The sequence below is a fragment of the Molothrus aeneus genome, chromosome 3, assembly GCF_037042795.1.
Source record: "Molothrus aeneus isolate 106 chromosome 3, BPBGC_Maene_1.0, whole genome shotgun sequence".
In the NCBI taxonomy this organism is placed as follows: domain Eukaryota; kingdom Metazoa; phylum Chordata; class Aves; order Passeriformes; family Icteridae; genus Molothrus; species Molothrus aeneus.
In genome coordinates, this window is record NC_089648.1 from 42976950 (window position 1) to 43001446 (window position 24497).

At 39.7% G+C, this 24497-nt stretch overlaps 1 protein-coding gene across 2 annotated transcripts; it reads left to right on the forward strand.

Moving 5' to 3' along the window:
* The first annotated feature begins 206 nt into the window (after positions 1-206).
* GGPS1 (geranylgeranyl diphosphate synthase 1) lies at positions 207-22527 on the forward strand. 2 transcript variants are annotated; one of them, XM_066546783.1, is made up of 4 exons: positions 207-302; positions 4654-4746; positions 13550-13620; positions 17324-22527. In XM_066546783.1, the coding sequence occupies exons 2-4, from the start codon at positions 4680-4682 to the stop codon at positions 18083-18085; spliced, it is 900 nt and encodes a 299-aa protein (XP_066402880.1). In that variant the 5' UTR covers positions 207-302; positions 4654-4679; the 3' UTR covers positions 18086-22527. The 2 variants fall into 2 exon arrangements, with proteins under 2 accessions (XP_066402880.1, XP_066402881.1); XM_066546784.1 differs by lacking the exon at positions 207-302 and adding an exon at positions 659-962.
* Positions 22528-24497: the final 1970 nt, after the last annotated feature.

Here is a 24497-nt window from a genome sequence, read left to right on the forward strand (position 1 = left end):
CAGCGCTACACAGCTCAAGGGACAACAACTCCCAGAGTGCACCGCGCACGAGGGGCGGGGCACTCCGGAGAAAGCTAACGAGCCGAGGGGGCGGGGCCTGCGCGTGCGCGGGGGGTGCTCGGTGGCGCATTTTCCCCCCAGGAGGGGAAGGTGGCGCCCGGCGGGGCGGAAGGAAGGAGGGGGGGCGGCGCTCCGCTCTGGGCTCTGCCGCCGCCAGCGCCGCCACTCCCGGAGCGGCGGCTGCTCAGGGGCGGGGTTCCGGCTGCCGGCGGTAGAGGAGGAGGAGGCAGCGGTGAGGCGAGGTCAGCTGCCCTGTTAGCTGGCTGTGGGTTGGGGGGGGACACTGGGGTCCGGGCGGCGGAGAGAGAGGGGGCGCCCCTCTCGGAGAGGCCGGTCCGAGCCCGGCTGCGGGGGAGCGGGTCCTGCGGCCGCCCCGCCCAGGAGGGGCTTGTAGGCTGCCCGGGAAGGGGCCGGGGGAAAGGGAGCTGCCGGTAGTGCTGGGCGGTGCCGGAGGTCGCCGGGGCGGGCGGAGTGACTGACAGAGCGCTCCGGGGCTGGGGCTGCGCTGGGCTGGCGGCGGGCGGCGCTTCCCGGCCCTCCCTGGCGGCCGAGCCCGACAGCGCCGATCAGAAAATGGGGGTGGACGGCGGGCGGGGGGAGCGATGCGTCCTCGGCTCTCGATCTCCTAAAATGGCGCTGAAGAGCTGGGCCCGCTTGTCCTGGAGTTCTGGAGGCAGCTGAGGAGGCTGCGCCTGTCGCGATGAACTCCGAAAAAAATGAACCTTATTTCCGTCGGTCCGGCTGTGGCGCGAGTTTGGCGGCAGCAGCTTCGTGTTCTCTGTGAAATGTGAGTTTTAACGGAGCGCTCCAGCTGCGGGTTTTGCCGACTCATGTTCTGTCTGCGGGTCAGGCCGCAGCTCAGAGACCCTCCCTGTCTGCGGGCCGGGACTTCGGCGGCCAAGGTATTGTTCTCGGGCTTCTGCAGCATTCCTGCTCAATTTTTCTTGGAATTCCCCATTAAAACGGAACCACGATCACAGGAGTAGGGTGCTCGTGTCGTTCTAACGTTAGTGTTGGAATGGTACTATGGAAAGCTGTTGATTACTTAGCTGCATCTTCGGGGAAAATGTATGGTCTGCCACTGCCCTTCTACCTGCGGGAAGCGAGGTGTTGTTCGGTGTCAGCCTGGGAGGGGTTATAAACAGGACTCTGCTAATTAGAATGGGAATGTGGACTGGTGTCCCAGTGGCATTTGGATTAAGACTTCTGGTAGTCTCTGTTTGAAACAGTAGATATTAATTCACTAAGTTTTCTGTGTATTCTTTTTGAAACTTTGCTTCTCACTCCTACTTGCTCCCCCTATCTGGGGCTTCTTCCCCCCCACTGGTTACAACGAAGCCAGTGTCTCAGTGCACTAAATTCTGTGATGGAGCTGATTTGAGAACCTTCTGAATGGTTCATTTTATACTGGAGCTCTTCGCTTTTTTGGTAGCTGTCTCTTATTTTCTCTGTAATTACACTATGACTGCAGCCCCTGAGATGATGATACTTTTTTAAATACCATCTGTATATTTAACCTGGACTATTTCAGACTATTCTCCCTATTTGGGAGGAGGGGAAGAAAGGTCTGCGGAGTGGAATGGAACAGGGTAGCATGAGAAGCTGTTTTACAAAATTCCAAAGGGAAACTTTTTCTTGACATTTGGCCTGGAATTAATCATCATTAATCATCGACTTTGATCCTTTCTAGAAAGGTTCTAGACACAGATCACAGCTTCAAGTATAACTTTAGAGAAGTTCCACATTATGGAGACCCACATCACCATCTTATCCTAGTGTCATGTGTGTTTTCAAAGAGGTCATCAGAGATAAGCTTTGATGCAGTCCAAAAGGCAGCTGTTTGGGCTCTCTGTTGTGTGTGGCTGTTCTTTTTGCCTGTGTGAAGATAAGAAATAACTGGAAAATTAACTTTGTCATACATACGAATTGAAATGCAGTAAGTTTGTGTGCTGGTTTATAAGGTAAAATGGCCTTAACTGCTTTAATCCTATGAATAAGCATAGATGTAATCAAGTCTTGCACTTTCACTAACAAAAGGCTTTTAGTAGCCTTTCATTTATTGTTTAACTGCTGGTTTTTACTTTTTAGTGGGGTATGGTGACTTGAGATCTTGTGTGTAAATCACTGAGAAGTGTAACTTCCATAATAAATTGGTCAGTCACCTCAGCAGGAAACCCTTAATATCAGGCATTTCCCAAGTGTGCTGTATGTGATAATTTTGTGCAAAGAGCAATAATATTACACATGTGGTATCATGGTATTTTTGCTTAGAGGCTTTTGTAATGAATTTCATTTACACGTTTCTTTATCCAGGGTCCCTTTCTATGTATAAGTTTGGGGGAGGTTCTGTTCACTGTTTATGTGCCAATGGGTGTGTTAAATGTGTAGCTGTCTGATGAATAATCAGACTTTTTATTTTTTTCCCTTGGTAAATCCCTGGTGGGAATTTACCTAGAATTTCATTTAATGGTATAATAGTAGTATAGAAAATTTTAATTATATTGATTTGAGATTAGTTACTTTTGTTCATTACATCTTTTTTGCCTTTTATTAAAAGAAAAAAAAGTAAGAATCTCTGTACTTGTGGCAGAAGTACCTGACTATTTTTCTGCTGATATTTAGTATTTCAGGTGAACTCCTATTAGTTATGTGCAGAAAGATGCAAATATTTACGTTGATGCTGTACAATACTAATGAATTTCAAGTTAGTTGGGGATTCTGAATATTGGCTTACTGCCTTACAGGTGAGCAACAGACCTAATTCCCTGGAGGAAGAGGAAGAGCTTTAACATTTACTTCTAAGCAAGAGCTTTTCTAGGAGAACACTTCCAATCCTAATGTCTCTTCTCAGCCTAGCTGGATAGCTATGCACTTTCAATTCTGTCACCGTCTGTGTGGCTTTTTGACAAATAATGGTCACACGGGAGTTGTTAGGTTGATAGTATATCCTTATATCTATCTCCACCAGATTCTTTCTGCTTAAAACATCTGGGGGTAGAATCTGAAAGTCTTTGATTTTACCTCCTCACTGAAGTCCTTTGAGACTTAGTCTTTATATGTGAGGGTACAGTTTGACAGCTGTCTCTCAGTGGCAGTGCTGGTTGAAAGCACTTCAGTTACAGCAACAAGCTGGCAACAAAATAAGGAGTCAAGGATGTCAAATCTGATTTTGATTAGTGTGTGGCCTGACCTCTGGTTGTGCTGGCACATGGATAGGATGGAGAGGCTGTACTTCTTACCACAGCGTCACTGCAAGAAAATATGTGAAGCTTTCCCAAAAGGTGCAGCCTTACGAGCATTTTGTTGACAACTATATTTGGTTAAATAGCCTTTCTTGCCCCTGAAGTGCCAATATATTTGATGAACACACAGAGTGAAGCAAATAAAGGAGTTGATCTATACTTAAACTTGGAAAATAGTTATTAACACAGATCAGTTCTCCAAGCACAGACTGCTACAAATGCTTGTGGGTGTGGAAGGTGGCAATGGGAATAGACAGGAATTGATTGAGCTATACTCTCCCAGCTTCTTGTGCACCTGCTCCATGGCAGAGCTTGGGAAACTGAAAACTCCTTCACTTACAGTGAGCATTATTTAGCAACAGCTGAAACATTAGTATGTTATCAACCATATTCTCACACAGAGTCCAAAACACAGCGCTGCAGCAGCTACTAGGAAGAAAATTAGCTCTATTCTAGCCAAAATTGGGACATTAATTTACATAACTATTCACTTTCTCCAGGAGGAAAGAAATAAATCCTTTGCAGGATACTAGCAAAGTATCTGAGAAGTAGCATGAGACTTTATGCTACTGCTGCAGTTCCTGTCTTAAAACTACATGAGAAGTATTGTTTTGAGTTGCTGCATCTGCAGTGCAGTAAGGAAGGCTAGAGGTGAAAGGATAGTAAATCTATCACAGAAAGCAGTCTGAAAAAAAATGCAGATGGAGATGACCTGAAGTATGCAACTTGAAGCTAATCAATAAAAAATTGTTGAGCTCTGTAGGCCCTGGATCCTAAAAGATTATTCATAAAAGTCTATTACATTTATGGCATATGGGAAGTGTGTAGAGCTCTCTGTATGTTCAAGCTCTCTCATGCTTGAACAGTGGTAGAAAAATGGTATATTTCTATTTTGACTTATAACAAAAGATTGAGGAATTATATCAAAAGACTGAAGCTAGTATTCTTCTTCTTTAGGTTGCCTTGGTCTGAGTTGTATTTTCTGCTCTTTTGAAACATCGGATGTATGGAGAAAGCATTTAGCAGATTAGCTGTGTGAGGTTTTGTATGAGTGTCTTTAAAGATTTGCAGTGGAGCTTTGAATGGTAAAGTTTTAAATACTTCATCACCTAAGCAATCTGCTGCGTATGAAAAAGTAAACAAAGTCTAGGAGTTGGCTTAAGCTTCATGATTAATTAAACTGTATTTAGCATGTATTATATTTTTTTGTGTTTCCTTGGTAAATGACATATGGAAACCATTGGAATATTTGTGCCTAACCTGCAAGTCAGCTGACGTTTTAGTTGTATGCATCTACTGCTTACTTACAAATTTTTAAATCTAAATAGTGTTAATAACATTTCTTTAACAGTGAACTACATCTTCGCAAAGAAAGAAATGGATGAGATGGATGAAACATCTAAAAGAATCCTAGAGCCATACCAGTATTTGCTTCAACTACCAGGCAAGTTTCTTTGTATTGTGTCGTTTTAAGTATCAAAATTGTTCTTATAGCAGCTTTTGTCTTGGGAAGCACAAGCCAAGAAGTTTTTCTATTCTTGATTTGTGGATTTAAGAATAATAAAAAGTAATACTTTTCCATGTTTCTATTTTACTTGTTTTTTTCTTCCTCTTATGAAACCCCCTTTTTTTTGTGAGATTGGTACAATAGCTCTTGTGTCTGTAGTAATATTGCCACATTAATATTGCAATTTTAAGTAATATTGCAGTTACTCTGTTCTCCAGAGTAGCTGACTTAAAAATGGATAAAGGCAGGTACTGAAGACTTGATCCTGGTTTTAAACTCAGGGCTGACAATATTTTGTTCTTTACTTGCTTCCTGTACTAAACTCAGTGGGTTGTGGCTTTTCTTTTGGTTGAGGGGGAGAGGTGGTGTTTGAAGGGTTTTTGTTTGGTTAGGGTTCTTTGGGAGATTTTTTGGGTTTTTTTGATTTGTTTTGGTTTTTGTTTGGTTTTGTTCTGGGTTGTTCTTTGGGGGTTTTCATTAACCTGTTCCTCTCGTGTAATTTATTCTCCTTGGTGCCTGTAGAGACAGGTGCTCTTATGGCCAATTTCAGCTGTCCCTATTCATGGCTTATTTCACCTGTCAGAGGTTCAGCCAGTCCTTGTGTACTATCAGGTCACCAGCAATACATTCACATGAAGTTTTCAGTCTTGCACAGTATAGCAGAATTCAGGAGGCAGTTTGAAAGCAAGCTGCTGTATGGATATGCCCCATGTAAGCCTCTTTGACTAAACAATCAGATTGCTGTGACTTTTATTTGTACACCTAAAGGGTAACAAAGACCATACAGGCTATCAAAGTGACTAATTTTGTAAAAATAGTGACAGAACAACTTTGTCATTGGAACTACTGCATAAATGCCTGGTTGCCCTCTGTCCAGCTTATATTGCCTGCTGAAGGAGTTAAGGAAGATAGAAAATTTGGGTAAATATTAAGGAAATATTTCTGATTAAAATTATATCTGACTAGGGTAGAAGACCTTCTGCCTAGACAGACAGAATACTAAGTGGCTTTTGCCCATCTCTAGCAAGAGCTGTATATCAGTAGGGTGGGTCCTCAGAGTCCTAATTCATTATACCTGAGTATAATGAATTTCATTATTAACTGCTACAAATATCCAGGATTTTCTTGCCAACATTAGTGATTTCATTTAACTTGGCAGTTAGCACCAAGTTGAAAACTAAGAAAAGCAAAGAATTTGGCAGTTGCATGCCTTTTTAATGCCAGAAGGCTTGTTTCCCATTTCCTCATGTGTACTCCTTTTGGCTATGTTGAACTGGGTGGTGGTCTTTCTAGAGAACTACCTTGAGAGTGAGTCTGTGATATTACAGAGAGCTTTCTAAGCCCTGGTCCTGAAAAAATTTGCTTTCCTCAAACATAATCTTTAAGTCTACGTTTTATATTATTAGATTATCTCATTAACCAAGGAATGTTGCAACACCTCTGCATCTTTAGTTGCTAATTATTTTTAAAGCTATTGTAGATACCAGGAAGAAAAGCTCAGCTTCCTAGTAGGAAACATACAACACCCAATAAGTGCCCAAAAAATCTTCTATAGGGAGAAGTGCTTGACTAAAAGCTCTTCAGTTACCTTTCACTTTAAATGATGCATCTGCAATATGTTTACCCTTCCCACCTTGATTCCTGTGGCTAAATTCCTTTGCTTTGTGAGTTCAACTGTAATAACTCTCTACTGGTGGCTTATGTAACACTACACTCACTGACAGTACAGGTGTGTTAGATCCTGTCCTCCTAAAGAATCATAAATCTGATAGTCCACTTTACCATGTCGACTTCTTTTTAATTTATTGTATGTTTTGGGGAAGGCAAGAGATAAGATACACTGCTCTCTGTGCAGTAGTGGTGGTATGATTCAGAAGAGAAAACTTCTCTTAAACTAGGCAGGTGAAAGTCGTGTACCTGTGGGAAGCTTGTACTGAGGAACAGGTGAAGCAGTGAGGGTTCCCAGTCATAAATAAACTGTGTTTACTGTGTTTGAAGCACTGGCTTTGCATAAGGTCAGCTATGCCAAGTACAGATCAGTGGGAGCCAGTTACATGTGTGAATCTTGGAGTCAGTGTGAGTACCAGTGCTCGGTAAGGGTGGAAAAAATGGGCTTACAGATGCTGTTTCTACCTAGAGTGGAGCTCAAATGAGATGCCTGAGCTAATACAAGAGGCTCTTGTTGAAAGAGGCAGTTTCATTCTATCCTCTTAGTCTCTGGCAGTGTTCTCCTGCTGCTTAACTTGTGCCAGTTCCGAGCCTGCTAATCAAATTGTTAGGTAGTATCAATCACTAACCTGTTAAAAACTTGCCTGGTTAATCTCTTGTCTTGTTAGTGAGCAGGCACAGCGACAGGAACAAGAAGCTGTTTCTCTGTTGGATCAGTTTGAGCTCAGAGGGGCTTTGCAGAAAGCTTGGCTGAGTGTCAAATATGTACACTATGGCTCTACAGCAGTCCACTTCCTTATCTTGAAAGACGAGTTAAACTCTCCAAGCAGTTTAGTAACCTATGGTTGAACGAATGTAGATACATATCAAAGTTTGCTTGCATAAAAAGGGATTGTATAACTGTATTCACGTTGGTAGCAGGGAAGGGAAAAAGCCTGCTAATGTTGTCAATAGTGTAAGAACACAATTTTTATAACTGTGAAGTATTAACCACTTAGTACAGGAAGTTGATTACTCTGTTTCCCTTGCTGAAATAAGACTTTTGATGGTAACATTCTTGGGGTGATACTTAAAGTAACCTTGTATGTTTCTTTGACTTCAAACAGTGCTAGGATAGGGAAGCTACTAGGCTTAAGGGATTTTTAGTATGGTGCTATTTTAACTACTAGTATGGTAATTAATGTTTAGTGTGGTAATTAATGTTTTTTCCTTCTTGAGCAGAAATTATTGCTTGAGAGAAGAACATAGATTCTGAAACAGTAACTTTTCTTGTAAAATTTCATTGCAGTGGAACATTGCCATACTAGTTTTTAGCAATGTTCTGCTTAATCTAGAATTTTTTCACTTAGTATCATAAAGTGCAGGACTGACTTTCAAAGATTCTGTTGAGGTTTGTTCCAAAAATGTCTTAATTCACACACATGGTGAATCTTTTATTTTTAAGGGTCTGAGTTAACAACAGTAGGTGATGTTGCAGCACTAAGGAATATATAGAATTTCAGTTGTCATAAAACTGATATGGTTAATAGCTTGCTGTTGAAAGGGGCAGATTCTGATCCCATTCATGACTGTGCATCTTCCCATTCTTGTCCTGCTGGTCTTGGCTGCAGTCTTTCCTGCTTTTGTTTAGCAAGCTAAACAGTCAAGACTGGCTTTGTTGTTCAGCTTTTTCTGCTGGGTTGTTGAACTTGATCAGCCTGGTGAAGGAGTTAAGCACCACAGGCCACGATCCCTACCACTGGCACAACTACCCTTGGCAGATCAGAGGCCTCTGCTTGGGCCAAGTTCCTGAGGGAGGCTGCACCTCTCTAGACTGTGAGCTGCAGGGATGCCTGGGGGAACCCACTAGCTGTAATCAAGTGATGTCCCTGCTCCTAAAGGTGTGTAGTTGTGGAAAACCTATGTCACCAAGCAAAGGAATGGTGGAAAGGGGTCAGCAGGCTTGCACAGCATCATAAATAACAAAAATTACAGGACTCTACGGATTCAAGAATCTGAAACCTCCAGGTATATTGACGGGGGGGCAGAAATAGTCTCTGCATATCAGGTTGGGAGATAGATACTCCCGCCTTGGTGAAGGCTGGTGGCCTCTGACACCAGGAGAGAGATTCCTGTTCCTTGAACAGATGTGCAGTTGCCAAATAGGTTCAGTGCACTGAAAGAAGACACATGGCTGGATGCTCTTTATAGGCCTTTTATAACCTGAATGATTCTATGGTTTTCTACAACAAACATCAAAACATCACCTAGGGCAGCAGCAAGTGGTGAGACTGAGCAGATAGTGGAGAGACTGACTCCTGTAGAGGAATAGAGGCTTGTGGTTTTGTTTTAGGGAGGTTTGCTGCTTCTAGATACTCCTGATAGGGATGTGAGGGAAGGACTGCCAAGGTGTGTTTCACCTTTAAATACTTAACCTTACAGCTTAAAATACTTAACCTTACAGCTCTTCTACTTGAATGCTAATGGGTATAGCATGGGGGGTGCCTGAAGCTTATCAAGCAAGACTATGTGGCCTTTGGAATGAGGGCCAAGGCCACAGGAAGCCAGGTGGGTCTTCTCTGTGATTCTCAACCCCCTTCTTACCATCAGGGGGAATAAACAGATACTGCCTGTCTACGGCTAGTTAATTTCACAGCTCATGCTGATAGAAGAGCTTTGGCTCTTACAGACTTGAGACCTCCTTTGCAGAGCAAGGACTACCAGGAGGAGATAGCATCCACCTGTCCAAGTCGGGGCAAAAGTAGAGATTATAGTAAAAGAAAATGACTGCACACAGTCAAGTAAGGAATTAGTGAACTTGCAAACAAAGTGTATAGGCTGATTTGAACAAGACACTTAGTAATCTACAGATCAGATCTGAAGGCAAATCATCCCAGCACTCCAAAAAGGAAGTACAAACAGAACTTGATAGGGTAAGCTCTTCCTTTTTCTGGGGATCTGCAGGATAGCATGCTTCTGTGAAGTGTCTTTATACAGATGCATACATTATTGGGAGTAAAAGCGAGAAGGTAGAGTTTGGATGCAGCTGTAGGGCAACAATTTTATTGTGGTATAAACACACAGCTAGAGTGCTGCAATAGATGCATGTGGATGGCCTAGGAAGACAGTCTGAGGTAGCAAGGAATGGAAGTTGCATTTTATGTGAAAGAACAGTTGAATTGCATGGAGTTTTACCTTCAGTCAGATGAGCCTGTTAAGAGCTTACAGGTTAAGTTTTGAGGGCAGATCAATAGGAGTTACATTATAGTGGGTGTTTGTTACAGACCCCCTAAGAGGGAAGAAGCAGATCAGACCTTCAGACAACTGCAAAATGCTTCATATTTACAGGTGCTGATTCTTATGAGAGACTTCAGTTACCTCACAGTGTGGTAGAAGAAGCATCGCAGCAGGACACAGGCAGTCCAGGCGGTCTCTGGAATGAATTGATGATCTCTTGCTAACACAGGTGACCATGGTGCTGATGTAGGAAGTCATTATGCTTGGCTTCCACTTAAATAGAATGGAAAAGTGGTTAGGACATTGAGACTGGAGGCAGCCTTAGTTGCAGTAACCGTGGGATAGTGACATTCAGGATTGTGAGAAGGAGCAAGGCACAAATCTGGATCACAATGCTGGGCTAGTTAACCCTATTTTGAGCAGAGGAGTTATGCTAGAGAATTCTGTCAATGACCTCCATCACAAGTAGCTGCACAGGTTAAAAGTGTATGTGCCTGCTCTCTGCTTCTCTTCATGCAGTTCACTTATGCTGTTTGTAGTGTTCTTGGGGCTGCTGGGAGAGGTCTGCCTGGAGACTTTATCCATTTAGTTTTAATCCATCAGAGGATGCAGCTAAATGTGCAAGTGTACAATACAGTTCAGGTAATACAAGAGCTTTCTTCCTCCAGAAGGGCAATGCCCCTTCCCCTGATCCTCATCATCTCCTGCTCACCTTGTACTGATTGTGGCAGATCCACTGCATGAGCTGACTCAGTACATAAAGCTGGCAGAAAGCTAACCTAGTGAAAAGCTGTGTTCTCTGCTGGGCTAATGAGTTGAATTAGCTGTAATGGGGGCTAGGTTAATAGTCCCTCTGCTCTTTCCCATGCTGTTCTAGCCCTTTCATGAGCCTTCTCTGTAAGTGGGGTGCTGCCTTAAGGGCAAATTTGTGGTTACTTGAATACAGCAAAAGTGAAGCAATACTAACCAGGAGCCTGTCCAGAATGGAGGTCTCTAGTTTTTGGGTCTGTGCCCTATCAGAAGTCGTCGTCTGTATATAAAGAGTAAGTAGGTTGATTTTTTCCTTTAGATGAGAAGCATGTCATCTAAAGAGGAGGAGGGAGTGTCCTCAATACAATATCTTTAATCTAACTTGATATTTGTTTGGAGGATAAAGCTTTAACATTCTTAGCTGTAGAAGGAATTTCTCAGTGTTTTTCTCACCTTTTCCACCCAGCATTACTAAGGAGAAAAGCTTTCCATAGTTGCTGTTTGTTTTGGGTAATAATTTGGGATCTTAGGCAGATCAAACCAAATGCATTTAGCAGAGCTTTGATAAAAGCTTGGTGCAGTAATGTCTATTATTATAGCTCTATACAGTAGGTAGAGCTTCTAATTTTGGGTGTTAGACCTCTATTCTTCCATTTTACAATAGCCTGCTTAGAATAATTAACAGAGCAGTGCAATGTGACGGTGAAGAAACTGGATAATTCTGGCAGTGCTCTTTTTAATGTCCTAGTGTCCCTGTATTGTTGTCTTGTCTAGTCTGGGGAGAGGAGGGATGTGGCAAGGAACGGAATCTTCTGCATCCAGGCTTTAGAGACAGGTATTGGAGGGGTTTGGTCTTTTGCCACCACAATATGGCTGCAGGCATAAATTGTGTGTACAGAAAATTGCTGTACTATTGCATAGACCAGGTGAGAGTGACTTCAGAATCAGATAAAATAGCATTTATGTAGCCATAATGTTCCTTTAGAAGACAAGCAAATCTGCATCTATAAAAGGAACAATAGATGTCTCACTATACAGGTAGTGTTTTTTCCTTGAGTAATCAGTGTCTAGGAAACCTTGCTAGTCAGGGTAGACAAGTCTAACAATTCAAATGCTGCCTGTACCAAGGAACTAAAGTGACTTAATCCTTTGTGCATGTTATAATCCATTTAGAGTGCGTGCTAGTAGTCAAGTTCCTCATGATGAAATAATGCTTGTTGCTGAACATCCAGCATTCTTTAAGTGTATTTTCTAGGAGACACATTCAGAAAAACAGGATTAAGCTGCCTAGTATAAAAAGAAAAATCAGGTGTTGTCTGTATGCAAGTAATTTAGAAGAGAATAAACAGCTATAGATAAGGTATAGATTAGGTACAGTTCCTTAATGTGATATTCTCTGACTGATTTTCGTTATGAATGTGGTGAAATACTTGTTAATCCTTAACTGGTAAGCCATACAGTTTGGCAAATATTTATAACAGTTATTCTCAAGGAAAGACAAAACAATCCTTCCCTTCTGCAGAAAACTGTTAGTGTTTAAAACCAAGCACAGACAACAAAAATGGAGAAAACAAACCAATGGCAGGGTATGTCCAGGTAAGAATGCCTGTTCACATGTGGCAGAAACAGAGGACAGAGCTCCTGGGGGGGAAAAAAGAACCATTTTGTTAATCTTGTCTAGTGAGAACCAGAAGATGGTGGTGACAGGAAGCAGTGGAAATCATGGAGAACTGAGACAAAAAGTGCAGACCTCTGATCCAGGGAGGAAGGTTATCACCCTTGCTACAGAGCCCAACCCACAAAGCTGTTGCTTACCTGGTGGGGACTTAATTAGGAGGGGAAAAATTCTCAGTCCAGTTTCTCCAGGGTCTATCACTGCAAGTGAATTTACCCATACTTATTATTCTGTTCTGTATGCACTGGCTACACAGTCATAGAGAAGCCTTAGGGAGAGATTCAAATGTTGACATTTCTTTGGTGCTGTGGGCAAGATGGAATTATCAACATGAGGACTAGTATTGCAGAATGTCTCAGTTATGTCTCAGTACATCTTGAGTCAAGTAATATGGGTTCCTTGCTTTGAAGTTTATTTTAAAGCTTTTTCCAAATGCTTATTTATGTGAGCTATATATACAAATATACAGGGCTGTTTTTGTAAACCTTCTTGCAGTTATTCCAAGATATTATACATAGCTGAGCTTCTCAAAGTTCAGAGCAGAATTGTCTCAGTGTGGATAGGGGATAACTTTATTTCATATTGAACATGACTAGATGCTGAATAGATATTTGTACATGAAAACCAGCAAATTACTAAAGAAAGTAGACATCAGTAATGTATAGGCATAAGGTTAGCTTCTATTGAAATTTACTCTGTCATGTAGAAAGTATCTGGATTGAACAAAACAACATGTTTTAACACTAAACTTGGTCATTTGATGTTGTCTTTAATTCCTATGAAACAGGATGACTGTCTGGCTCCAACAAAGTAGATTTTACCAAAGCAGACCAAATCCTATTGGTAGGTAGATTTCTTGGGTATAAGATAAATATCTGAATTCTTGGAAAGATCTATTCTGTTCACAATGTTCTGTTCAGATTTTTGTTTAGTGTTATTTAGTAAGTATTTGAAATGTCACTTTGCTGTTTTACAAATTTACAGTAACAAGTAAAGAATAATACTACAGGAGAAAGACCTAAAAATTGACAGAAACAGCTATTCAACAAATACCCATACTTTCAACTAAGAATGAAATATAATTGGAACTTTTAAATCTTAAAATTAACATGCCCTGCAAACTAGCTGATCTGTACAGGCTACCAACATGGTCAGGATCCCTTACTAATTAAATTGTGAAAACTAAATATAGTAACCTGTAAATAGGTGCTTTAAATATTCCTGAGAAGTGTTTAAAACTGAAACTGCTGCTACCTGATGTTTATTCAATGAGGAAACAAGTCATGCACTGATATATTTTCCACTTTTGTGTCATCACACTGATGAGTTTTTTAATCGGGTCTCGAATCAGCTATAGTTGCTAAGACAAACTGTTGTGCCTAATTATGAACTCTATCATTTTTATAAATGCCTATAATATTTTTATTGTAGGTAAGCAAGTGAGAACCAAACTGTCACAGGCCTTTAATCACTGGCTGAATGTTCCGGAAGATAAAATACAGGTACTGGCTAATTATTTTTAAATTTTTTTAAAATTTTTTTTCTTTCCAAGACCATTGGTAACAGATTATTCTCTTACATAGCATAAATTATCAGAAATCTTAAATGCACTAATTTCTGAATATGAAGTGAACTTTCAGGAAAACAACTTCAGTGCAAAGCTTTTACTGTGATGCAACACTAAAGAAATTATTTCCATGTCTTACTAGAATAGTTACTTCCTTCCAAGTGTTCAACCTTTGAAGTTGTAGATAAGTAGCTATCATTGTTACCCACTTAACTCAGTTTTTAACACTGAGTTTTTAATAACTTACAAAACAAGCTAGACAGTTACCTGGTAGACTTCACAAAAATAGTGTTTGAAAATAAAATCTTGAGATTTTGATACAAGAATATCAAAGGCAGCAATTAAATCAACTTTAAAAACCTAAAACTGAGAGGGATGTATCATATAGTCTGCAATCCTTACTTTCTAATGGGAAGGATTGTCTAGGAATTCTTATTGTCTTTTCTCTTGGACAAAGTGTGCAAGATGCATGGCTGTGTATTTAAACACTGTGGCTTTTCAAATGAAGTGTTATCCACCTTTTTAGGTTAGACTGCAGTTTTGTTACATGCTACAGAGTGTGCAAAATATTTTTTTGTCCAAAGCAATATAAGGAATTTATATAATTGGTTGTAGTTTTTGACATCCCGCTGGTCCTTTGTTAATTTCATTAATTGTTGGCAGAAGTATCTTTAGCATTTGTGAAGGAGTCATTTTTAGGGTGGCTTAAAAGTGACACTTCATAGCTCTTAGGCAGCAAAGTGATTTGAGTGGTTTAAGAGGCTGCATTTCATAATCTAGCAACTCTTCCATTTTTCAGCCTATTTGTGTAACTGTCTAGCAAAATTTATTCTGTCTTTCAGCTAGACACATCTTACCCTAGTGCTCAGACAAACATCCAAATAAAACAAATAATATAGCAACCTGTGTATTGCATGTATGGGTTTAATCTAATATCATAGATCAGAATTCAGATTGGAAGAAGCCTCTGGAAGTTGTCTAGTACAACCCTGTACTTAAAGCAGAGCTTGCTCTGTAGCTACTTATGGCTTCTGGGAGTCCTGTTGAGTTTTGAAAATCTGGTGATGGGGTTTCTGCAGCTTCCCAAAGCCTGTCTTCTCATGCTGACCCCCTCTCATTATAACAAAACCTTCCATTCTATTCAACTAGAAGGTTTTTATGTTGCAATCTGACTGTTGCTTCCTGCTCTTTTGCTGGGCACCCATGATGTTGTGGTCCATTTTTGTTTAGTGCTAATAATAAACTAAAGCTGCAGTGCCTCTGTGTGAACAGAAGTTACCAGTTCTGTCACTTCAAACTGATGATCACGTAACTGCTATTGAAAACTTGGACCACTTGTTTTGATTGTCTTTATGAAGAAAACCAATGCTTTAATGTCTCCTTTACTACTTAAGTTGGTTGTAGTGGCAGGAAAAAACAAGACCCTGTCATCTTTTAGTCTTCATCATGATGCAGTTAATGCAGCTTCTGTGCATTTTAGTACTAATTATAATAACTAAGGATGGTTGAAGTCTGGAGGACCACCTCTGGTCATCTTTTTGACCTCTCTCATGATCTCCATAAGATGTCCCTTCTGTCTAACAGCCTGATTAATTTCCAGCTATTTGTATTTCCTATATTAAAAATCTGAATTCTGGCATTCTTTCTGGGGCTTTTTTCTTACCTTAGATTATTTGTCTTTGTGTAGTTTATTTAGATTATACAATTGAGGCTACTACAATTGAGGTTCCTTGGTAGTTTATTTTACTGTTAACTGCCACCGTTTCACCTTCTGCCCCAACCAAGTGATCTTTTCTCCCGACACTTGATGAATTTCTAGTTCCCTTTTGGTGCTGCACTGAAACACTTCAACTTCTCAAATTAGAGAGCACTGGGTTTGTCAGGTGAACTTCTCCCTGAGAAGGCACTGAAATGGCCTAGCAAGTGCCAAGCAAGTTCTAAAGCTGTTGCAAATAAGGAGGTGGAAGAAACCTGTGTGTTGGACTGATAGTGCAGCAGATACTGATTAGATAGGTGTAGGTTGTAAGAAAACATACCACTCTCTACTGGGTCTTCAGCTTTCATTATGGAGACCAGTCTTTTCATTTCCTCCGGCTACTTCCTGATGTCTTCTAAAATAATCTTTTTCTGATATCTGAACTGTTTCAAACCTTTCCTTTACCTTGGAAGCACTTTTGACACTATCTTAAGTTCACAAGGTAATTTGATAGAAACAGAGTCAGGAAACACTGTTTCCTTTAAACCTTACCTATGGAAGCTGCAAGAGGGCATGAAACTGCCAGTGATATGAAATAGGTCAGCAAGAGAGATACTAGAATAGGCTTATCCAGTGAACTCACAGAAAACACAGGGAAATGTTCCTGATAGTACTGAGAATGAGATAATGGACCAAAAGTTTATTCAAACAAATAGGTGTGTAAAGTTGCCTTCAGTAAGTACTCTATCCTTTGGTTTCCTGAGTGTTTAAATAGGCTGTTCTTGCAATTGTATCTTGGGAAAGGGATTAAATTCCTGGAGTGTGAGTTTTAATCTTTGGGACAATGTTCACTGAACACCAGGTGGCTTGGTGCTCAAGAAAATGCTTACAGTAAAGTCTTTATTTTGTCCTACAGCACTCACCAAATAGGACCATACTAGATATTTGCTGCCATTTTATGGTGGTCTTAGTGTTTTTTAACAGTTGTTTTGATGAATTTTGACTGAATGCAATGTTTGTAGCTAAGGAGTATAATTGGTTCATTAGCTCTAAAATCATATCTTAATCAGATGTGTTTTGCCATGAGTTTATACAGTGTGCAGTTTTATGTGCTTAAATTTATTTCCATTTAAGCAGGTGCTGAATGTACCTGTTGTTTGTGTGGCAGCTATGGAATAAAAGCAGCCTATAGTGTTAAAACTCTTCTTTTTTGATGAGTTGTTAAGGTTCTGTTCTACTCAAATGTAGTCAGCTACAAGCCTAATGTTGTGAACAGTTTATTGCACACCTCAGGTGGTGTGTGATACTGGTCTACCTAGGAACAAGCAGAGTGTAGGAAGCTTCTCAGAAGAAATTATGGCTGTTGTCTTTCTGCCAAGAATTTTTCAAATGATGTTTCAGAGGGAATAGTCTGTACTTTAAGAGCTCAGTACTGAATATAACCACACAAAGTGTGGGAAAAGAAACATGAACTCTCCACTTATCAAAACATGGTTCACAAGAGAAATGTGATAATGGATGACACCTGACACTCAAGAACTGACTTTGGGAGATTTCAGGTTTGTAAATCTAAACATTTAAAAACACTGTTTATTTAATTTTCCCCTAGTCATGTTTCTAATAACAGCTATTCCATGACTCCTAGCCAATGGCTTCTTTTAGAACTGTAGCAACAGTGAAGATCATGCAAGTGGAAGCACTTCAGGGAGTAACTTTGAATCTGAAAACATTACACATAAGACTATGTGATCCAGGACTTAGAGCAAACTGGATGTTGAGAGAAGCATAAATCTGTACTAACAGTAAAGGCAAGTTGCCTGAAGAGGAACCTCAGTGACAGAGAATATAGTTATTTAAAACATTATCCATTTCAAGTATAGTCTCACAAAAGTCATGGTTAAATTACAGTGACAGACTTAACACTTGTCTCTTCTTGTCATAGGTTATCATTGAAGTGACAGAGATGTTGCACAATGCAAGCCTCCTTGTGGATGATATTGAAGATAACTCAAAGCTACGACGGGGCTTTCCAGTGGCACACAGTATCTATGGAATTCCATCTGTAATCAACTGTGCTAATTATGTTTATTTTCTTGGCTTAGAGAAGGTTTTAACCCTTGATCATCCAGATGCTGTTAAAGTTTTTACTCGTCAACTTCTGGAACTCCATAAAGGTCAAGGCTTGGATATTTACTGGAGGGATACGTACACCTGTCCTACAGAGGCTGAGTATAAAGCCATGGTACTGCAAAAGACAGGAGGTCTCTTCGGATTAGCTGTAGGCCTCATGCAGCTCTTCTCAAATTATAAAAAGGACTTAAAGCCGCTCCTTAACACACTTGGTCTCTTCTTCCAAATAAGAGATGACTATGCCAACTTGCACTCCAAAGAATATAGCGAGAACAAGAGTTTTTGTGAAGACTTAACTGAGGGCAAGTTCTCATTCCCAACCATTCATGCAATTTGGTCAAGACCTGAAAGTACTCAGGTGCAAAACATTTTACGTCAAAGGACGGAGAACATAGATATAAAAAAATACTGTGTACATTACCTTGAAAATGTTGGTTCCTTTGAGTACACTCGGAATACATTGAAAGAGCTTGAATCTGAAGCCTATAAGCAAATTGAATCACTTGGGGGAAACCCTGAGCTTGTAGCACTAGTTCAACAGCTGAGCAAAATGTTCAAAGAAACGGAAAATTAAGAAATTGACTTCTGTGTGTCTTTTGAAAATGGGAGAATAACCAGATGGAGAGTTGTGATAATCAGTCTTATGTAAAACTTCCTCTTGTAGCCATGTTACAGAAATTACTGTTAAAAATAACTAGTCATTGAGTTTTGAAATATATACCTTATTATCTCTAAAGTCTTAACTGTAACTGCTTACAGTTGATTTTGTTGAAGCAGATGTACTAGAACTAAAACATGTTTTGAACCTAAGTGTAATAGTCTTGACAGAATCACAGGCATTATTTCATACCTCAAACTCTCATGCCCCTAACCAGGCTATGAAAGGATTTTGGTTGAAATTCTGTGTTAAATTAAATCATAGGTTAACATGTATATAAATTATATAGCAAGTATATAAATTAAATCATAGGTTGACATGTATATATTATGCATTTTAAACAATGCTCTTGTAAACCAAAATTTGTGTTAAAAAAAAGATGGTACTTCAACCACAATGCACATAACATTGTGTGATATTTCTAAGTTTGACTTGTGAAGATCAGGGGGATCAGTTTACTATGTCCTAGGTTGAATATCCTATCCAGCTTCTGTGGATATTTTCAGGGGAATGTGAATTATGAAAGATACTATTTCATATGCAAATAAGACATGCTCAGTCTGAAATTGTGACTTGATAAAGATTTTGCAGTACCTTAGAGAAAAGATTTCATCACATCAACAAAGTGTAAATTTGCTGCTGATTCCAGCTCTGTAGTGAGTAATTTTGCTCACCTGGTTTTAGATTTTGAAATTGTCAAGCATTCTGTAGCCAGAAACTTAAGTCTGTGCATTAGAGCTCATATATGTAAGTGCAAATAGCAACATAATGAGCTGCTATTAGAAATGGAAAGGGATTCATGCCAGGTAACTTTAGGACACCATAATTGGTGCTGGTCTCTTTAATCTCTGCTTATAATTGAGGGGCTCCTCCAAGACTTTATTCATAATTCATATTTCATTCCTATCCTGAATTGCTGTCTAGAGGCATGTTCTGTATCTCTTCATAGAGACAAGAGCTGTAATTTTTTTCTTAAAACAAAGTACAGTATCTTGTCTTACAAGCTACAATACTACTTCAGTTTTGTTAATTGCTTAAATAGAGTTTTAAAATTATAGACATACCAAAATAGAACTGGGACTGAGAGCAAGATTTAGGGGTAGGGCTGATAAGTAACAAAGTTCTCTGCTCAGAGATATATATAAAGTATAAATATATATATATATATATATATATGTTAATAAAATGTAAGCAGATATGTTTGGTTTTTTTCTTGCCTGGACTGGCTTTAATCAGGTTCAGTTCCCTTAGTATTCACAGGTATATTAACCTTTGCCTTGGGGTAGCAAGGTAATGGTGTGGATCAAAGGTAGGACTGGTGCTATAAGCTGTGGTGTTAGCTCAAGCATACTCTGAAATGGACAGAGGTTCTTGGCTTCTGATGGCTAAAGGATAGTTTTATGCAGGTGTTCATTTATTGCACCTGGAAAACAGGGAGAGCTATGATCTCGGCCCACTGAGAAAACTAACTGAAGAAGGTTGCTGTAATGTCTTTCCTGGGCAGCCTTAATATCTTTCTGAAAGTGATCAAACATGGCAAAATTGGGGATGACTACTTTCAGGCTGAAATATTATGTAGTTATGGATGATAGCCTGTCCCTTTCATCTGCATGCTGAGGAGAAATCTTTGATTAGACACTGAATAATAGGCTTTTCAGTGAATGGAATTGGTTGCGAGGACTGAATAGCTTAAAGTTGGTGAAAGGTGTCTTTAATGTTAATCAAAGAGAATTGTTATTCCTTTTTCGTAACTTGCAGTGCTTAGTAAGCCTGTAAGTTTTTAATGTGTTATATGAAAATACTATCTGCAGCAAATTACATTTATTTTGTGCCATGTCTTGGAAGTTTCTAAGCACTGCTGCAGTTAATGTTGAATAGGGGAAAGCATTGAAAAGATTATTGTTGTCAGGAGAATCTCCTAGTCTTACTGTGAAATGTATCCTTGTGCCTGTTAGGATATTGTAACTGCAACACAATGCAAAGTGCACTTAGTGCCATTTCATTTCTGTTCTGTTGCTGGATGTAAACAGTTCTGTACAATCAGACTTCCATAATGAAGTAGCTTTTCTTACTGTTTGTATAAAGCTTTTCTACCATCTGAGATTTCTGCTATGTCATTGCTCCTTTTTTTCATTCTGGCAATTCACCCCAGTATTTATTCTAATTCTCTATCTTGTGGCATGTGCCTTCATTAGAAGTAGGTACATAGATGTTTTCCAGTTGCATACCATTTAAACCACAAATGGGTAAGAAGGGAACAGTTGGTCCAGCTTTCTTTTCCCAGGTTACAAGAGGCCATGCAGCTCCCTCTTCTGCCTTCAAGGCGTTTGATGTCAGCATTCAAAGCATATGCTGAAGGCATATCTGGAAAGGCCCACATTGTTGCTCTTCACTTAGGTTAGGATAAACAGGATTGTGAGAGCTGTTCTTGATGTATTTGGGAGTTAGAAGAGGCTGGGATATTTCCCCTTCATCTGTTAAGCTGGTAGAGCATCTTTAAGTACCAAATGCCAGTAGAAATGATGTCTCTTAGTCAAGGTCGATTTTATATTTGGTGCCGTAAGATCAGTCTGTGCATTTTCATCGATATCCTCCAAGGTTATCACTGGTTAAGTGTTAACTTAACGATGTTATCACTATTAAGTGATGCTCCTGAGGTTAAGTAGTGTTAAGAAAAACCCTTCTGTAAAGCAGCATGGGAGTTCTTGTGACTGCACAGTTGTGTGAGTGTCCCTCTGTTGCTATGCCTCCCACAACACAGGGAGTAGGGATTTTTCCTGATCTTCATAAAATATGCACTGTTGTAGAATGGCAATCCAAGTTGCAAGTGGAGATGCCCATGGGGAAACAAAGGCGATGCTGGTTTCAATGTCAGTCCCTTTGAGCCAGAATCATTCCCCTTATCTTCCTACCATTGCCAGCAAGTTGCACTTTGATCAGGTTATCAGTGCATTTCCTGGGGATTTAGTTCTTGCAGTTCATATTAAGAGAAATGCAAATACTCATCAGTCTGGAGCATTTCCCACTACCTCAGTCTGTTTTCTGATTTTGTGCTTGCTTGGATGTAAATGAGTACTGTCATCTGTCTTAGAGTAGCCAGACATTGGATAGGACATATCTGTCTTTGCTTTTTCATAGGCTTATGTTTATACATATACCCCATCAATTGTGATGAAAATTGCATCATGTTAAGACCTTCTTGAGAAGATAGCTTTCTCCTCTCCTTTTGAACTCAGGCTGTTCAGGTACCCACTCAGAGCAAATTTGTATGTATCAGCCAGTTCTTGATATAAACAATATAGAAATGTTAATGGGAAAAAAACTGTTGGCTGTTCTTAGTTTGTTTTTTTTGTAATTTTCCTAATCTGGCTGCATGTGCTATAGAAATTTCCTATATTAATGGCTGTTTTCCTCAATTATTGTTAAAATGCTAGTAAGGTATAAAAATGTGGGGTTTGTGAGATGGTTTGCATTTCTAATGTAAAAATTGGTTTGAACTTTAATACACCTTTACCACTGAATTGCACCAGGCTTTTATTCATGTACAAGAGCCATGTGGGCATCTGTTGCTCTTCTTTGTCCCATCTTCATCATTTTACATTTCAGGTTTGGTATTTACTATGCTCTTTGTATTATTTGCCCAGTACTTCCACTGTAATTCTTCTTTCAGCTATATTTCTATTCTGCTGTTAATACCAAGCACACATAATACCATCAAACTCAGTTTTGATCCTGGACAAACATACTAGTCTGGGACTACTTTTGAAATGTTGAATCTTGGCTCATAATTTGTCTTCACAAAAGTAATCCAAGATTGATCCAAGATTTTCTGCAACCTTGAAATGCCTGAAACTTTTTTCCAGGAAGCTGAAGCCTGTAACATCTTATATGACCATAAATTATTTTTGTCTCATGTAGGTTGAGCTACTTTCCTTGCCCTACCTTTTGCTTTCAAGATCCATTTTGCTTTGGTGGTAATGCCTGTTAGGTCTTTTTATGAATGAGCTTAACTAACTAGCCCTGAGGGAGGGAAGTTAATTTTTGTCCAGGTTAATGAATTTTCCCACTCAGCAAGAGCCTGATGAATGCCAGAGCTGGCAGGTGGACAAAGGCCAAGGAAAGGATTTCAGAATAAGAAAGCTCATTTTGGCCTCCTAAGGCTGCCTCATGTAATTTTGCCTTCTTTTACAGAATTTACTTGGCTTAGTTAGGAAAAGCTAAAGTGTGTGGTTAGTTTCCCTGAGCATCCCAAACAGACTGTGAGAGATACTTAAGTTAAAAATTATTTATTCTGACAATTATTTATGTAACTCGCATATATCATCTAAAGATTTTATTAAAGGTACAGATAAAACAGAGTACATTGTTTCATTACTTTATTTTTTCTTCTCTTAACAATTTTTCTGTTCTTGAAGTCAGGGAAACATAATCTGCCATGTGCCTGTTTGAGTTGATTTCTACCTCACACTAACACCCTTCCTGAAAAAGTTTTATCACAGCTGAGCATCAGCATTCAACCTTTTTTGCAGCACTTTTTAAAAATTACTTCAGAGGCACCTTGTTGAGGTGTGGCTAGGAATAATCCATGATTCATTAATTCACTTCAAGCATATAATCTGCAAAACTTCTAATAAAGATGCAGGTTAAACCACATGAACCCTGATAGTGTTCCTCACCTGTGTACCCTATGGAACAAGTGCATTCTCAGTTAACCTACTGAAAAGGTATTTACTGATTATCTGTTTAGTCCAGCGTAGAGAACCATGGGAGATACACCAAGAAGGCCTAACGTGACACTTGCAGGGAAAGCACTACACAACTTGACATGAATTTGTGTAGAAGACTCACTCTGATGTGAAGGGAAATCAGATAATTATCTGCTTTTGAGCTCCTGGAAAATGCTCTACTCATTGCTATATGAATTACATGCTGACAGTTAAGCAGCTGCATCATCTCTTGCACACAGTAGGTCATTTACACTCTCTTCATAATGTTTCAGTTGCTATTTCTAGAGCATATAGTGTAAGCTTCTTAATCACTCAGTAATTACTGAAGTCTCTAGAATGGCAAATGCATACATTTTGTTTATGTATTTTGAAATACCTAAAACCTCTTTTATTCTCTTGTGATCTGTGTTACTCTACAGAGAACTTCTGTTGGCTGAGGGAGGCATAACCTTTCACTGACTGGAGTTACTAAAACCAGGCTGACACCAAGCCTGTGTGAACAGATTGGAGTGGAAAAAAGGTTTGCAAGGAAAAAAACCCCAAAGTTCTTTAAAAGTAGAATTTCCTATAATTGCAGAGCTACTATATGAAGCATGGAACTAACTCGAACAGTTTTTCTGTGGTTTTGACTGAAGAACCTATAGCTAACTGCTTTCTTTTGGGGTGGGATGGAATGTACAGGTCAAAGTAAAAGCCATACAGAGGAATTGTCATTGCTACTCACAGAAGTGTAAAAACTGTATTATAAACCTAATCTCTTACCTTTTACACCAACCAGCCTGAATGTTCAATAAGTTCAGAAGCTAAATCCATTTTTACTTAAGTGTTTATAAAATGCTGAAGTTGTAATTTGAGGTAATGATGTGAAAATGTTAAATTGGTCTAGTTTCATTGGCATTGGGACTGTCCTGTTCCTTGTCAAGCAGATCATGAGCTATGGCTGTTTGTTGATTACCAAACTGAAACAAGAAGTACAAAGAAGCAGAAAGAACAAGCAGTAAGTTTTGCTATTCTCATTATCACTTTAGAAATAAATTTGACAACATGCATGTAGATTGTGAGAATGGCTGCATCACCTGTCAAAGTAGGGATAAAACAAGGGCAGCTGGGGTCAGAAAGAGCAAAAAGAAGTATTTTCTTGTTTTCAGTGCCTTTTCTGACAGGCAGTACACAAAGTGGAGGATGCTCTCAACTTTGACCTTGGGAACAGTGGGGGAGTCAAGAGGAGAGCAAGAGACCTCACTGCTCTCACTTGTACCACTTCCATGTACCTTCAGCTACATGGCTTGAAACTGGAATAGATCGTTCCAAGAGTGCCCTCTGTGGGAGATGAGTGGGCTTAGGAACCCAGATGAGACAGCAGCCCCACCAAAATGTGGAAGAAGGACTAAGGCATCTATCTATTTTTTCCCCCAGTTCTATTAGTTGGCCTGAAATAACACACTACCTATGGCAAGGGAGGACTATGAAATAAAGGGACAGAGTTCTTTGCTGGGCTGTCCCCTTTGTGCAAGAGAGTAAAGTGCACCCTTAAAGCCTTTTAATTGAAGATGCAAGCTATCAGCATGCTAAAGAATATACACATTATCCAGATTGTTTTG